Source organism: Protomyctophum parallelum, assembly GCF_964188405.1.
Source record: "Protomyctophum parallelum genome assembly, chromosome: 18".
In the NCBI taxonomy this organism is placed as follows: domain Eukaryota; kingdom Metazoa; phylum Chordata; class Actinopteri; order Myctophiformes; family Myctophidae; genus Protomyctophum; species Protomyctophum parallelum.
This window is the reverse complement of record NC_139716.1, coordinates 15,637,502-15,655,798: the sequence shown is the minus strand read 5'-3', so window position 1 is coordinate 15,655,798 and position 18,297 is coordinate 15,637,502. Positions and strand designations below refer to the sequence as shown.

Genomic DNA, 18,297 nt, shown 5'->3' with positions numbered 1-18,297 from the left:
AAGTGCATTCCACAGTTTTGGAGCCAGAAGGGAGAAGACACATCGAAATTAAAAAAATGTCTTCTACATCCTGACAGTTTTCTGAAAAAACCTCATGTTTCTGTATCAGTGGTGCTCAATATTTCATGTCAAGGACCACAAAAATGATATGTAATATGCCCCCCCCCCCCCCCCCATCTGAAAATATGTTGTTCCAGGGACCCTCTCCTCCCCCCGCCAGAAGCAAAGATTTGAGTTAAAATGCTCACTCTGTAATAATATATATTCAAAGATTTGAGGCACATTTTCACGATTTTTCTAAAATAGCAGAACTACAAGTCCATAGCGTGGCGCACGTGCACGCGCACACGCACACGCACACACAACTGATCTCCATTCAGACCCGGGGTTAGAGGTTGCATGCCTGAGGTCACTGTGCTAATGTGCACAGGAATCATGGAAATGGGGCAATTAGATAGGACGCACGCACGCATGCACACGCACACGCACACGCACACACACACACACACACACACACACACACACACACACACACACACACACACACACACACACACACACACACAAGCTGCTGTTAGGGTATATTATAGCATGTGAGCTTAATCATCCTCACACCAAATTGCTTGTGTGTGATTTCATTTTGCAGACGATTAAGGAAGTTCAGCCTTAATGACTCTGAGGTTTGGTTTATTCTGCATCGTTCATGTCCAGAACCACTCTGGACATGTTCTGATCCGGCTTGGATCAATAATGGATCTGATTATTGATATTCTACTGTTGGATCAATGGAACTAAGACTGTACAGATTATTGATATAAAAAAATATAAAAAAGTAAATGGTGCATTTATATAGCGCCTTTATCCAAGGCGCTTTACATAGATTGTGCATTACATTCACCCATTCACAAACACACATTCACACACCTTTACATAGATTGCTCAAGGACACTTCCACACTGACTCTGGGGGAGCCCACAGGGATCGAACTGGCAACCTTGCGGTTACCATCCGGCCACTATACCGCTGAGCCACCGTCGCCCTTATATTCTACTGTTAGACTGACGGTAGGTTCTTGGTTCACTTATGATCATATGACTGTATGTATTGTCCTTATGATCCTATGACTGTACAGTATGTGATGTATTGCCATTGCTTACTGTAAGCGGAGATTCTGACTTTCAGTTGTTTCTTTTTTCATCGTATTGTTCCACTTTTTTGCTTTGGCAATGTAAACCTATGTTTTTCTCATGCTCAATAAATGCATTTGTATTCAATTTAATTGAAATTGAATTTGTTTGTTTGTTCGGTGACACATCTATTTTCCTGGAGTGTTTTGAGTGGTTAATTACTGTAGCATCACATTAGATGAACAGTGATGGCTGTGCGTGGGTGTGTGCGTGCGTTGCGTGCGCGTGTGTTGCGTGCGTGGTGCGTGCGTGCGTGGTGCTTGCGTGCGTGCGTGCGTGCGTGTGTGGTGCGTGCGTGCGTGTGTGGTGCGTGCGTGCGTGCTCAGTCAGATGTCCTGAAAGGACCTTTAGCGACATCACACACGTCTCCTAGAGCACAGGGTTCTCAACCTGTGGTCCAGGGACCACCGGGGGTCCTGGAGGGGGTTCCAGGTGGTCCCCATGCAGCTAAATGACGGACAGTTGCTATTACTATTAACCCATTCTGACCTGAGATCAGATTCTAAAAATGTCTTCTACATCCTGACAGTTTTCTGAAAAAGCTATGTTTCTATGTCAGTCGTTCATCGATTTTTCAAAAATAGCAGATCTACAAGCTCGTAGCGCGCCACTCGGTGGCGCGCTATGAGCTTGTAGATATGCTATTTTTCAATAGCTAAAGCATAACATAATGCTAACACCAAAAGGGGTTCCCCCCAAAATGGGTTAATGTGTAACTCTTGAGAGTGTAAAATGAAACCAAATGGACTCATTTCATTTCACGTTTTTCAAGAGTTACATTATTGCTAAATGATTGTTAAATACCTTCATAAAGACCTTTAAATCCCGCCTAAAGACCCACCTCTACACCTTGGCTTTTAACCCCAGTTGAGTTTTTTTTTTTCAGACCCTCGAACACTCTCTGCACGTCCCTGCGTGCCATTAATTAACCCATTCTGACCTGAGATCAGATTCTAAAAATGTCGTTCTTCGATTTAAAAAAAATAGCAGACCTACAAGCTTGTAAAGAACACGAATTATATCTCCTTATGCAGTCACAGTCCTCGTCTGAAACATCAGTCTCGCTGTGACTTTGCTGTGATCTACAAGCTCACCTGTGACTTTGCCGTGATCTACAAGCTCATCCCAAGCTTTGCTTTATAAGTCTGCCTCCAACAAGGACATGCTGCCCAGAATAGCTGTGCCAGGTTGGAATGCGGTCTTTAAGGATGTGAATAATTCAATAAGGACTGGAATAAGGTTGACTCTTTGTTCTCCGTGCTCCAGGACAGTGTATTTTAAACCCTTTTCATATCCAGGCCCATTATTTGCTCTGCATTTGGACCACTGCAGCCTCTCAGACCCATTTGGACCACCCAGCCTCTCAGACCCATTTGGATCACCCAGCCTCTCAGAACCATTTGGACCACCCAGCCTCTCAGAACCATTTGGACCACTGCAGCCTCTCAGACCCATTTGGACCACCCAGCCTCTCAGACCCATTTGGATCACCCAGCCTCTCAGACCCATTTGGACCACTGCAGCCTCTCAGAACCATTTGGACCACTGCAGCCTCTCAGAACCATTTGGACCACCCAGCCCCTCAGAACCATTTGGACCACCCAGCCTCTCAGACCCATGCATTTGGACCACCCAGCCTCTCAGAACCATTTGGACCACCCAGCCTCTCAGAACCATTTGGACCACCCAGCCTCTCAGAACCATTTGGACCACCCAGCCTCTCAGAACCAAAGCTAAAGGATATTTTGTTCCACGCTGTTGGCAAACAATCAAAATAACAATTCTTCTACATTCTAGAGTCTAATTGAATTACTTCTTTATCCAATCCAATCCAATCCACTTTATTTATAAAGTGGATTTACAACTCAGAGTTTACAAAGTGCTGTACACAAGAATACAACTAAATACACTCTAAACACAGAGAACAGCAGCAAGCACACAAAATAAAATACAAAACGGATACAAAACATGGAGATGAGAGGTTTCTACCCGTCATCAACAACCTGATACAAACAGATACAAAACATGGAGATGAGAGGTTTCTACCCGTCATCAACAACCTGATACAAACAGATACAAAACATGGAGATGAGAGGTTTCTACCCGTCATCAACAACCTGATACAAACAGATACAAAACATGGAGATGAGAGGTTTCTACCCGTCATCAACAACCTGATACAAACTGTGACCATGGAGAGAATGTGGGCCAGTGGTACAGAGAGAGAGAGAGAGAGAGAGAGAGAGAAATCACCCTCTAAACGTTTCACATGCATGCACCCCCCCCCCCCCCCCCCCATCCCATGAGGGAGTGCTCTATTATTTTCTCCTTGTCCCAGTGACTGTACTGTACTGTACTGTACTGTACTGTACTGGTTTGCCGTGCATGACTGACAGCGCTAGGTCAACTCAGAGATGCTCATGTTGACGTTCAGAGCTAGGTCAAGTGAAAGAGCGAGCAGCAATCTGTGATGATGATGCCACGATGACACTAAATTCACCTACCTAGCAGCTAGACATTCCCTATCTAGCATTGATGGAAATAGGGCAATGTCTTGTGATATAGTTTCTAAAACAGAGCGGTGCTCTTCCAGTGTGGAGGCAGTAATGCGTGTCCTGGTTTGGCCTCACATGTAGAACGCTCCCTTTCCAAGGACTAGTGGAGCGGATTCAAAATTATATATATATATAATATATATACTGTATATATATATTTGATGTTGTTGATGAGGTTGTTGATGCCCAGAGCTTCCTTTAGGCTTCACATTAATAATAATAATAATAATAATAATAATAATGGATTGCATTTTTATAGTGCTTTTCTATGCACTACGTGACTACTCAATGGTTCATTCATTCATACATTGGGAGGTGAAGGTTCATTAATTCATACATTGGGAGGTGAAGGTTCATTCATTCATACATTGGGAGGTGAAGGTTCATTCATTCATACATTGGGAGGTGAAGGTTCATTCATTCATACATTGGGAGGTGAAGGTTCATTCATACATACATTGGGAGGTGAAGGTTCATTCATTCATACATTGGGAGGTGAAGGTTCATTCATTCATACATTGGGAGGTGAAGGTTCATTCATTCATACATTGGGAGGAGAAGCGGCAAACAGTCGACGCAGGCGTCCTCACTTCCCACATCCACATGACGGTGGTGACCACTGGAGGCAGTGTGGTGTTCAGTGTCTTGCCCAAGGACACTTCCACATGTAGGACAGGAGGAGGAGCCGGGATTCGAACCGCCGACCCAGGGATCATTGGACGACCTGCTCTACCTCCTGAACCACAGCCGCCCCAAACATTGACCACTAAGAGCCATCTATAGACGCTAATGTTACTGCTGCTGGACTATTTCCGCTAGAAACAGACTGTATGAAATATGACTGACTGACTGACTGACTGTCGTAAACGATACAGACACACCTCCCTGACAATATCACTTATATGAGACGATTTGAAGAGGACCCCACGTCTCTCTCCATAGAGAGACCAACTTCCATGAACCAGGGGATGAGCGAGTGACCTCAGGACTTTCCCTTTTTCCCCTCGACGTGTCCTTTCTTCAAATCTAACGGTAATCTCATACTGTACTGAGTTTTTAGGGTTTCTGGTCACATCACTGAATTGAATTTTAATTCACACATTAATCATGTTACCAAGATTGCCTTTTTTCACCTTAGAAATATTGCACGAATCAGAGCCTATTTGTCCTTGGACGATGCAAAAACGCTAATCCACGCCTTTGTTTTTTCTCGGCTTGACTACTGCAATGCGCTCTTGTCAGGACTGCCTAAGAAAACAACTGACAGACTACAACTTGTCCAAAATGCAGCAGCTAGAGTTGTAACTAGAACTAAGATGAGAGAACATATTACTCCAGTTTTGGCATCACTGCACTGGCTTCCTGTTGTTTTTAGGATTGATTTTAAAATTATTTTACTTGTCTATAAAGCTCTCAATGGTCTCGCACCTCCCTACCTACTTGACTGCCTGCCTAAATATGTCCCAAACCGGCCCCTAAGGTCCTCCACTGCTGGCCTGCTCGCTTTGCCTAAAAAAAATGGCAACTAAAAATAATACGGGGAAGCAGCTTTTCATGGAACAAGCTCCCACTGTACCTTCGTCAGGCAGCCTCTGTATACATTTTTAAAGCTCAGCTTAAGACCCACCTCTACAACATTGCTTTTAAGTGATCTTTATTATTATTATTTTTTTATTCTGCTTGTTTTTAATGTCGTTGCCTTATTTTATCTGTTCTTATCTTTGTACCATTGTCCTATTGTTTTAACTGCTTGCCTGTTTTAATGCTGTTTTGTTTTGCTTTTATTATTTTTTCTGCTCTGTAAAGCACTTTGAGCTACATTTATGTATGAAAGGTGCTATATAAATAAAGTTTATTATTATTATTATCACATCCACGATTCCCCTGGCCTATACCACACACACACACACACACACCGAGCTGCAGGGCATCAAAGCCTTCTTCTAAGAACGATGAGCTGAATGTCAGAACACACTGCAGGGCCCAGGCCGTAGCGTAACGGTCTGGGCACCGGACTGGTGATCCAGTGTGCCGCGGGTTCGACTCCCGGACCCGACACGGCCTTTACCGCATGTCATCCCCCCATCTCTCTCCCGTTTCCTGTCAGCCTACTATCTGTCCCTTAAAAAATCAATAAAAGGCGTAAGCCGCAAAAAAATATCTTAAAAAAAAAAAAAAAAAAAAAGAACACACTGCAGGCCTCTGGGCGCACAAACACACACTCAAGCACTCACTCACTCACTCACGCACGCACTCACGCACTCACTCACTCACTCACTCACGCACGCACGCAGCAATTTGGCCGTCCTTCAAATGAGAAAGCTGGAGAAGCACCGTCAGACATATATACTGTATAAATAACATATAGTAGCGTCTATAAAGGATGCTGTGCCGTGTTCCCAGACTGCCCGCTGAGTGAATGTAAATAATTGGCTGCCTGGCTGCCTGCCTGCTTGGCTGGCTGGCTGGCTGGCTGGCTGCCTGCCTGGCTGGTTGGCTGGCAGCCTGCCTGCCTGGCAGCAGCCTATATGGCGTGAGTATATTGTGTATAAGATGAAATGACATGTCACATGATACACATGCCGGGCAGGGGGAGGTTAAAGACTACTGTACGTGTGTGACCTAGTTGGGAGAGACTTTGCACGACTCTGCACTCTGCCCGAGGCCACCAAGATGTCTGCCTCCATGCACGGGTGGGTCGTCCCCATTCTACTGTAGATGTCTGCCTCCATGCACGGGGGTCGTCCCCATTCTACTGTAGATGTCTGCATCCATGCATGGAGTGTCTCCATTCTACTGTAGATGTCTGCCTCCATGCATGGGGTGTCCCCATCCTACTGTAGATGTCTGCCTCCATGCATGGGGTGTCCCCATCCTACTGTAGATGTCTGCATCCATGCATGGGGTGTCCCCATCCTACTGTAGATGTCTGCCTCCATGCATGGGGTGTCCCCATTCTACTGTAGATGTCTGCATCCATGCATGGGGTGTCCCCATTCTACTGTAGATGTCTGCCTCCATGCATGGGGTGTCCCCATTCTACTGTAGATGTCTGCCTCCATGCATGGAGTGTCTCCATTCTACTGTAGATGTCTGCCTCCATGCATGGGGTGTCTCCATTCTACTGTAGATGTCTGCCTCCATGCATGGGGTGTCCCCATTCTACTGTAGATGTCTGCCTCCATGCATGGGGTGTCCCCATCCTACTGTAGATGTCTGCCTCCATGCATGGGGTGTCCCCATTCTACTGTAGATGTCTGCCTCCATGCATGGGGTGTCCCCATCCTACTGTAGATGTCTGCCTCCATGCATGGGGTGTCCCCATTCTACTGTAGATGTCTGCCTCCATGCACGGGGGTGTCCCCATTCTACTGTAGATGTCTGCCTCCATGCATGGGGTGTCCCCATCCTACTGTAGATGTCTGCCTCCATGCATGGGGTGTCCCCATTCTACTGTAGATGTCTGCCTCCATGCATGGAGTGTCCCCATTCTACTGTAGATGTCTGCATCCATCCATGCATGGGGTGTCCCCATTCTACTGTAGATGTCTGCCTCCATGCATGGGGTGTCCCCATTCTACTGTAGATGTCTCCCTCCATGCATGGAGTGTCTCCATTCTACTGTAGATGTCTCCCTCCATGCATGGAGTGTCTCCATTCTACTGTAGATGTCTGCATCCATCCATGCATGGGGTGTCCCCATTCTACTGTAGATGTCTGCCTCCATGCATGGGGTGTCCCCATTCTACTGTAAATGTCTGCCTCCATGCATGGGGTGTCCCCATTCTACTGTAGATGTCTGCATCCATCCATGCACGGGGTGTCTCCATTCTACTGTAGATGTCTGCCTCCATGCACGGGTCGTCTCCATTCTACTGTAGATGTCTGCCTCCATCCATGCATGGGGTGTCTCCATTCTACTGTAGATGTCTGCCTCCATGCATGGGGTGTCCCCATTCTACTGTAGATGTCTGCCTCCATCCATGCATGGGGTGTCTCCATTCTACTGTAGATGTCTGCCTCCATGCATGGGTCGTCTCCATTCTACTGTAGATGTCTGCCTCCATGCATGGGTCGTCCCCATTCTACTGTAGATGTCTGCCTCCATGCATGGGGTGTCCCCATTCTACTGTAGATGTCTGCATCCATGCATGGGGTGTCCCCATCCTACTGTAGATGTCTGCCTCCATGCATGGGGTGTCCCCATTCTACTGTAGATGTCTGCCTCCATCCATGCATGGGGTGTCTCCATTCTACTGTAATGTCTGCCTCCATGCATGCATGGGGTGTCCCCATCCTACTGTAGATGTCTGCCTCCATGCATGGGGTGTCCCCATTCTACTGTAGATGTCTGCCTCCATGCACGGGGGTGTCTCCATTCTACTGTAGATGTCTGCCTCCATGCATGGGGTGTCTCCATTCTACTGTAGATGTCTGCCTCCATGCATGGGGTGTCCCCATTCTACTGTAGATGTCTGCATCCATGCATGGGTCGTCCCCATCCTACTGTAGATGTCTGCCTCCATGCATGGGGTGTCTCCATTCTACTGTAGATGTCTGCCTCCATGCATGGAGTGTCCCCATCCTACTGTAGATGTCTGCATCCATGCATGGGTCGTCCCCATCCTACTGTAGATGTCTGCCTCCATGCATGGGGTGTCTCCATCCTACTGTAGATGTCTGCCTCCATGCATGGGGTGTCCCCATCCTACTGTAGATGTCTGCCTCCATGCATGGGGTGTCTCCATTCTACTGTAGATGTCTGCCTCCATGCATGGGGTGTCCCCATTCTACTGTAGATGTCTGCCTCCATCCATGCATGGGGTGTCCCCATTCTACTGTAGATGTCTGCATCCATGCATGGGGTGTCCCCATCCTACTGTAGATGTCTGCCTCCATGCATGGGGTGTCTCCATTCTACTGTAGATGTCTGCCTCCATGCATGGGGTGTCCCCATTCTACTGTAGATGTCTGCCTCCATCCATGCATGGAGTGTCCCCATTCTACTGTAGATGTCTGCATCCATGCATGGGGTGTCTCCATTCTACTGTAGATGTCTCCCTCCATGCATGGAGTGTCTCCATTCTACTGTAGATGTCTCCCTCCATGCATGGAGTGTCCCCATTCTACTGTAGATGTCTGCCTCCATCCATGCATGGGGTGTCCCCATTCTACTGTAGATGTCTGCCTCCATCCATGCATGGGGTGTCCCCATTCTACTGTAGATGTCTGCCTCCATGCATGGGGTGTCCCCATCCTACTGTAGATGTCTGCCTCCATCCATGCATGGGGTGTCTCCATTCTACTGTAGATGTCTCCCTCCATGCATGGAGTGTCTCCATTCTACTGTAGATGTCTGCCTCCATGCATGGGGTGTCCCCATTCTACTGTAGATGTCTGCCTCCATGCATGGGTCGTCCCCATTCTACTGTAGATGTCTGCCTCCATGCATGGGGTGTCCCCATCCTACTGTAGATGTCTGCCTCCATGCATGGGGTGTCCCCATTCTACTGTAGATGTCTGCCTCCATGCATGGGGTGTCCCCATTCTACTGTAGATGTCTGCATCCATCCATGCACGGGGTGTCTCCATTCTACTGTAGATGTCTGCCTCCATGCATGGGGTGTCCTCATTCTACTGTAGATGTCTGCCTCCATGCATGGGGTGTCCCCATCCTACTGTAGATGTCTGCCTCCATCCATGCATGGGGTGTCTCCATTCTACTGTAGATGTCTGCCTCCATGCATGGGTCGTCTCCATTCTACTGTAGATGTCTGCCTCCATGCATGGGGTGTCTCCATTCTACTGTAGATGTCTGCCTCCATGCATGGGTCGTCCCCATTCTACTGTAGATGTCTGCCTCCATGCATGGGGTGTCCCCATTCTACTGTAGATGTCTGCATCCATGCATGGGGTGTCCCCATCCTACTGTAGATGTCTGCCTCCATGCATGGGGTGTCTCCATTCTACTGTAGATGTCTGCCTCCATGCATGGGGTGTCCCCATTCTACTGTAGATGTCTGCCTCCATCCATGCATGGAGTGTCCCCATTCTACTGTAGATGTCTGCATCCATGCATGGGGTGTCTCCATTCTACTGTAGATGTCTCCCTCCATGCATGGAGTGTCTCCATTCTACTGTAGATGTCTCCCTCCATGCATGGAGTGTCCCCATTCTACTGTAGATGTCTGCCTCCATCCATGCATGGGGTGTCCCCATTCTACTGTAGATGTCTGCCTCCATCCATGCATGGGGTGTCCCCATTCTACTGTAGATGTCTGCCTCCATGCATGGGGTGTCCCCATCCTACTGTAGATGTCTGCCTCCATCCATGCATGGGGTGTCTCCATTCTACTGTAGATGTCTCCCTCCATGCATGGAGTGTCTCCATTCTACTGTAGATGTCTGCCTCCATGCATGGGGTGTCCCCATTCTACTGTAGATGTCTGCCTCCATGCATGGGTCGTCCCCATTCTACTGTAGATGTCTGCCTCCATGCATGGGGTGTCCCCATCCTACTGTAGATGTCTGCCTCCATGCATGGGGTGTCCCCATTCTACTGTAGATGTCTGCCTCCATGCATGGGGTGTCCCCATTCTACTGTAGATGTCTGCATCCATCCATGCACGGGGTGTCTCCATTCTACTGTAGATGTCTGCCTCCATGCATGGGGTGTCCTCATTCTACTGTAGATGTCTGCCTCCATGCATGGGGTGTCCCCATCCTACTGTAGATGTCTGCCTCCATCCATGCATGGGGTGTCTCCATTCTACTGTAGATGTCTGCCTCCATGCATGGGTCGTCTCCATTCTACTGTAGATGTCTGCCTCCATGCATGGGGTGTCTCCATTCTACTGTAGATGTCTGCCTCCATGCATGGGTCGTCCCCATTCTACTGTAGATGTCTGCCTCCATGCATGGGGTGTCCCCATTCTACTGTAGATGTCTGCATCCATGCATGGGGTGTCCCCATCCTACTGTAGATGTCTGCATCCATCCATGCACGGGGTGTCTCCATTCTACTGTAGATGTCTGCCTCCATGCATGGGGTGTCCCCATTCTACTGTAGATGTCTGCCTCCATGCATGGGGTGTCTCCATTCTACTGTAGATGTCTGCCTCCATCCATGCATGGGGTGTCCCCATTCTACTGTAGATGTCTGCCTCCATCCATGCATGGGTCGTCCCCATTCTACTGTAGATGTCTGCCTCCATGCATGGGGTGTCTCCATTCTACTGTAGATGTCTGCCTCCATGCATGGAGTGTCTCCATTCTACTGTAGATGTCTGCCTCCATGCATGGGGTGTCCTCATTCTACTGTAGATGTCTGCCTCCATGCATGGGGTGTCCCCATCCTACTGTAGATGTCTGCCTCCATGCATGGGGTGTCCCCATTCTACTGTAGATGTCTGCATCCATGCATGGAGTGTCTCCATTCTACTGTAGATGTCTGCCTCCATGCATGGGGTGTCCCCATTCTACTGTAGATGTCTGCCTCCATGCATGGGGTGTCCCCATTCTACTGTAGATGTCTGCCTCCATGCATGGGGTGTCCTCATTCTACTGTAGATGTCTGCCTCCATGCATGGGGTGTCTCCATTCTACTGTAGATGTCTGCATCCATGCATGGAGTGTCCCCATCCTACTGTAGATGTCTGCCTCCATCCATGCATGGGGTGTCCTCATTCTACTGTAGATGTCTGCCTCCATGCATGGGGTGTCCCCATCCTACTGTAGATGTCTGCCTCCATGCATGGGGTGTCTCCATTCTACTGTAGATGTCTGCATCCATGCATGGAGTGTCCCCATCCTACTGTAGATGTCTGCCTCCATGCATGGGGTGTCTCCATTCTACTGTAGATGTCTGCCTCCATCCATGCATGGGGTGTCCCCATTCTACTGTAGATGTCTGCCTCCATGCATGGGGTGTCCCCATTCTACTGTAGATGTCTGCCTCCATCCATGCATGGGGTGTCCCCATCCTACTGTAGATGTCTGCCTCCATCCATGCATGGAGTGTCCCCATTCTACTGTAGATGTCTGCATCCATGCATGGGGTGTCTCCATTCTACTGTAGATGTCTCCCTCCATGCATGGGGTGTCCCCATCCTACTGTAGATGTCTGCCTCCATGCATGGGGTGTCCCCATTCTACTGTAGATGTCTGCATCCATGCATGGGGTGTCCCCATCCTACTGTAGATGTCTGCATCCATCCATGCATGGGGTGTCCCCATTCTACTGTAGATGTCTGCATCCATGCATGGGGTGTCTCCATTCTACTGTAGATGTCTGCCTCCATGCATGGGGTGTCCCCATTCTACTGTAGATGTCTGCATCCATGCATGGGGTGTCCCCATCCTACTGTAGATGTCTGCATCCATGCATGGGGTGTCCCCATCCTACTGTAGATGTCTGCCTCCATGCATGGGGTGTCCCCATTCTACTGTAGATGTCTGCATCCATGCATGGGGTGTCCCCATCCTACTGTAGATGTCTGCATCCATCCATGCATGGGGTGTCCCCATTCTACTGTAGATGTCTGCATCCATGCATGGGGTGTCTCCATTCTACTGTAGATGTCTGCCTCCATGCATGGGGTGTCCCCATTCTACTGTAGATGTCTGCCTCCATGCATGGGGTGTCCCCATTCTACTGTAGATGTCTGCCTCCATCCATGCATGGGGTGTCCCCATTCTACTGTAGATGTCTGCATCCATCCATGCATGGGGTGTCCCCATTCTACTGTAGATGTCTGCCTCCATCCATGCATGGGGTGTCCCCATTCTACTGTAGATGTCTGCCTCCATGCATGCATGGGGTGTCCCCATCCTACTGTAGATGTCTGCCTCCATGCACGGGGGTGTCCCCATCCTACTGTAGATGTCTGCCTCCATCCATGCATGGGGTGTCCCCATCCTACTGTAGATGTCTGCCTCCATGCATGGGGTGTCCCCATCCTACTGTAGATGTCTGCCTCCATGCACGGGGGTGTCCCCATTCTACTGTAGTCTGGCTAAAGCCAGACGCGTTGCCAAAATAATTGCCTGCCGGCGGATTACGACAGTGTGATTTGAGTCTGGCTTATTAGCCAGACTAATTCCAATGCAGGTCATTTCATCCCTCAATCTCTCTCCTCTCCTCTCCTCTCCTCTCCTCTCCTCTCCTCTCCTCTCCTCTCCTCTCCTCTCCTCTCCTCTCCTCTCCTCTCCTCTCCCCCTCTATCTTTCTGTCTTTCCAGTGATGGGTATGACTCAACGGATAAACCAGTGTTGTTTATTACGGTACGTTACGTTATGCGAGGAATCTTCCCGAAAATGAAAAAGTAATGCAGTAATGAACGAAACCCATTTAAAACGTCTTACAGCACGTAGCGTAGCCTATACTATGCATGAGGAGTCCAAGCTGCTTCTTTTCACCTGACAGATGGGAATTTCCCCGGTCGTACGTAGCGCGTGGAAGGGACACGTTATTCCGACCAGTTCCTTTCCCCTCCATCAGGCGCCCCGGCTGGCCAGGGGGAGGTAGTTTTAGAGACCAGGATTACGGCATATCTTTGTGAGGGTATCTACCCTAGGGGACACGGGGAGAACATGCAAACTCCACACAGAAAGGCCCTATCACCAAACCCCGCCTCGGGTATGGGCACTGATGACGCGGAGGAGGGAACACGCCGCCAGTGCCCACAGCGTCCCCAGCGGGAATCGAACCCAGGACCTTCTAGCTGTGAGGTGACAGCACTACCAACTGTGCCACCGTGCCCCTTGCTTTAGCTATTGAAAAATAGCAGACCTACAAGCTCATAGCGCGCCACCGAGTGGCGCGCTATGAGCTTGTAGGTCTGCTAGTTTTGAAAAATCGAAGAACGACTGACACAGAAACATAGCTTTTTCAGAAAACTGTCAGGATGTAGAAGACATTTTTAGAATCTGATCTCAGGTCAGAATGGGTTAAATGTGCGTGGCGTGCGTGGCATGAGTGCGTGTGCGTGTGCGTGACTCACTTGAAGGTCTGGTGCTCTCTGGACGTGCGTATCTTGGCCGAGTACCTCTCGGCCAGCTTGTCCAGACCCCGGGAGTAGTCCAGCTGCAGCTCCGCCTTCCTCCGGAAGAACTCCTGCAGGTCCTGCAGCAGCTGCAGCCGAGACTCCGACTGCTGCTCCAGGCAACGGAACTGCTCCACCAGCTGGTTGCGGATCTCTGCAGAACACGAACAGAACCGAGAGGGCACAGCCATTAGCGTTAGCATCATGTCATGCTTTAGCTATTGAAAAAAAGCAGATCTACAAGCTCGTAGCGCGCCACCGAGTGGCGCGCTACGAGCTTGTAGGTCTGCTATTTTTTTTTAAATCGAAGAACAACATTTTTTGAATCTGATCTCAGGTCAGAATGGGTACAAGAGGGCACAGCCATTAGCCCCTCCGCTAAACCACACCCCCAAACAGCCATTAGACCCTCCGCTAAACCACACCCCCAAACAGCCATTAGCCCCTCCGCTAAACCACACCCCCAAACAGCCATTAGCCCCTCGCTAAACCACACCCCCAAACAGCCATTAGCCCCTCCGCTAAACCACACCCCCAAACAGCCATTAGCCCCTCCGCTAAACCACACCCCCAAACAGCCATTAGCCCCTCCGCTAAACCACACCCCCAAACAGCCATTAGCCCCTCCGCTAAACCACACCCCCAAACAGCCATTAGACCCTCCGCTAAACCACACCCCCATACAGCCACTCCGCTAAACCACACCCTAAAAAAGAGGGCACAGCCATTAGCCCCTTCACTACCTATCTATCTACTACCTATCTACTATACTAAAGCCATCAGTGTCTGGTTTAAGAGCGTTGGTGATAAGACAGAGGACAGGAGTCTGGCAGAGCACCAAGTCCATGCAGGATGACTTCTCTGCTGAGGACAACGAACTGTCCCTGGAGCAGGCAGGGGTTCTCAGACTGAGGGTCAGGACTCTGGACCCCCAGGGGGGTCCCCAGGGGACTCTGGGACACCTGGGGGGGTCCCCAGAAGACTCAGGACACCCGGGGGGTCCCCAGGGGACTCTGGGACAGTCCCAGAGGACTCTGGGACGGTCACAGTGGACTCTGGACTCCCAGGGGGGTCCCCGGAGGACTCTGGATCCCCAGAGGACTCTGGGACGGTCACAGTGGACTCTGGACCCCCAGGGGGTCCCCAGAGGACTCTGGGACGGTCCTAGTGGACTCTGGACCCCCAGAGGACTCTGGGACAGTCACAGTGGACTCTGGACCCCCAGGGGGTCCCCAGAGGACTCTGGGACGGTCCTAGTGGACTCTGGACCCCCAGGGGGTCCCCAGAGGACTCTGGGACGGTCACAGTGGACTCTGGACCCCCAGGGGGTCCCCAGAGGACTCTGGACACCCGGGGGGGTCCCCAGAGGATGTCAAGTGGCTCCCCAAAATCCACAAATTTGATGAACCCATTTAGGACTGAGGTCAGATTCTACAAATGCCTTCTAAATCATGACAGTTTTCTGACTAACCCTATATGTTTCTATGTCAGTGGTTCTCACAGGGTTAAACCTTATGTTTCTATGTCAGTGGTTCTCACAGGGTTAAACCTTATGTTTCTATGTCAGTGGTTCTCACAGGGTTAAACCTTATGTTTCTATGTCAGTGGTTCTCACCATATATATATATATATATATATATATATATATATATATATAGCAAAAAAGAAAAGAAGATAATAAGATATAGATCTACAAGCTGTGATGTCTTAACATGGACAAGATCAAAGAGCTTATGTTTGGCTACAGGAGGAGAGAGAGAGAGAGAGAGAGAGAGAGAGAGAGAGAGAGAGAGAGAGAGAGGGGGTGAGCCGGTTCACATTCTTCTTGGCATCCACCTCACCACCGTAGTGTAGAGAGATGAGTCACCTCCGAGAATATCGACAACAAAGTCTCCAAAAGTTTTGGGGTCTGACAACGGTGGTCCATGGCTCAAATGACCAATAAAAAATGGACCGTCCTTGACTAGCTTTGTCGATCCTCTACTAAAGTGGTTCCTAACCATTTTATACTGAAGCACCACCTCAAAGAAAATCTGTCTCTCCAAGTACCACCATAATAACTGATGTTAAAATACAGCAGCGTAGACCCACCCCTTTGTGTTCCATTCCTATAATAACTGATGTTAAAATACAGCAGCGTAGACCTGCCCTTTGTGTTCCATTCCTATAATAACTGATGTTAAAATACAGCAGCGTAGACCCACCCCTTTGTGTTCCATTCCTATAATAACTGATGTTAAAATACAGCAGCGTAGACCTGCCCTTTGTGTTCCATTCCTATAATAACTGATGTTAAAATACAGCAGCGTAGACCTGCCCTTTGTGTTCCATTCCTATAATAACTGATGTTAAAATACAGCAGCGTAGACCTGCCCTTTGTGTTCCATTCCTATAATAACTGATGTTAAAATACAGCAGCGTAGACCTGCCCTTTGTGTTCCATTCCTATAATAACTGATGTTAAAATACAGCAGCGTAGACCTGCCCTTTGTGTTCCATTCCTAATTAGCCAATAATGCTGCTGCTCTGACAAACCTCAGTCTAATCACTAATCAGCGCAACTGATGATATTTCATTATGTGATTAATCCGTTCTCAAATCGTCTATTAACGGTCTATTATAGGTGTGCTGTCACGCTCATTTCAGCACGGCTGGAGAGCCTATTTCAATTAACCAATCGCTTGGTCAGAAGAACTTCCTGTATAGTTAGTTAGTTGCTGCGAGAGTGAGGTCTAGCCAACACCAACTCGGGATTCCTGGATCGCTGCCCTCCACATATTTCCTATCCAACAATCAGGTTCTAGAGCTCTGCAGCGTTGTCTGTCAGCCAAGCTGTCGCGCCGCAGCACGTCTACATTAGGTGGTACGCTTCTTTCCCCTCCTGGCTTTGCCCTGGGTTGGCTCCCATAGGGTCAATTTACTTGCCTCTAGTTCTGGGTGCCTGACGCAGCAGTGCCCTGCCAGCCTCATCCTTCTCTCTCTGACTTTGTCCGTGACGCGTGGTATAGGTCCTGTATAGTAATATAAATATTTCATTCCACTTTTGTCTTTTTTGGTGCGACTCCTCTGCGTAACCACCAGAGGGAAGGCTCAAGTATCACCAGTGGTATAATATAGTATAAATGGTTAGGATCCTCTACGAAGATCATGCATTGATTGAGCGACTTCACGATTTATACGCACAGCGCGGCCTCGAGCACACAAAAGCCTCTCTCTCTCTCTCGCTCCCACAAGACAATAGGAAGTGGTCGACCCTTTGACCCCTGGAGAGGCCATTCCAGCAGAGCGTGCGTGCTCTTATGGACGTCCGTACGTAGGAAATGTCTCAATGGAAACGACGCCACCCCGCCCCGCCCGCAGAGACAAGACCCCCTTTTGTTCTCTCCTAAATGGACTTTCTGTATTAATGAAAAAGCGCAGCAAAAAATTGCCTCATCACCACAAGCGTGCGTGCGGGGGGGGCGTGTATGTGTGTGTGTGTGTGTGTGTGTGCGTGCCTGCATGCTTGCGTGTGCCTAAGTATGTGTGAAGGAGAGAGAGAGAGAGAGAGAGAGAGAGAGAGAGAGAGAGAGATGGAGAAAGAGAGTGAAATAGTCAGTGTGTGTGTGTGTGTGTGTGTGTGTGTGTGTGTGTGTGTGTGTGTGTGTGTGTGTGTGTGTGTGTGTGTGTGTGTGTGTGTGTGTGAGACAGAGAGAGAGAGAGAGAGAGCGAGGGGAAGGAGCATGCCGAGTGTTTGCCACCCCTCTCGCCTCCATCGTTGCCCGGGAGGCGGGATGGTTACCGTGGATACGGTATACGTGCCTCTGGAGGCATCTCTCTAGCTTCATGCAGGACCGCGTCAGGCTGTCAGGCTGCCATAGCTTCCATTGCGTGCCCTGCACCAAAATAGCAGAGCCACAAGCTCACGCCACGCCACGGGCGCAACGTGCCGTGAGCTTGTGACTCTGCTATCCCCCCCCACCCCAGCTAGCTATAGCTAGGCTGGGCGTGCAGCAGCAGCATGCCGTCTGTTTAGCATAACCCTCCAAAGGGACAAGGGCAACTTTCACTGCCTCTCAACACACAACAACCCCCAGCCTGTGTCTGGAGAGAGACGGAGCAGCTATGGACCTTGTTCAGTAAACGGAGAGGGAGGACGGGGGGCCCGCTGGCCCGTAGCGTACCACATACGGGCGCTGGCCAGCAGCGGGCCAGCAACTGCTGCTTTGAAGCCTCATTTAACCCATTTATAGGACCCGAGATCAGATTCTACAAATGTCTTCTACATCCTGACAGTTTTCTGATAAAAAGCTATGTTTCTATGTCAGTCGTTGTTCGATTTTTTCCAAAAATAGCAGACCTACAAGCTCATAGCGTGCCACTCGGTGGCGCGCTATGAGCTTGTAGATCTGCTATTTTTCAATAGCTAAAGCATAGCATGATGCTAACACCAGCAGCGGTCCAGGGCGGCGCGTAGCGTACCACATACGGGCGCATGCCTGACAGCGTGTTGCAGGGTTTCGAGTCCCGATA

The 18,297-nt window shown here is 49.4% G+C and overlaps 1 protein-coding gene across 1 annotated transcript in view; it reads right to left on the bottom strand.

Annotated features, from left to right (window-relative positions):
* LOC310875988 (SLIT-ROBO Rho GTPase-activating protein 3-like) overlaps positions 1-18,297 on the bottom strand; it is a gene marked incomplete at its 3' end in the record, with an annotated part of 97,434 nt that overhangs the window by 55,082 nt on the left and 24,055 nt on the right. The window contains exon 2 of the mRNA XM_083789437.1: positions 13,744-13,939. Coding sequence (XP_083645563.1) covers positions 13,744-13,939 — 196 coding nt within the window. The remainder of the gene's footprint in view (positions 1-13,743; positions 13,940-18,297) is intronic.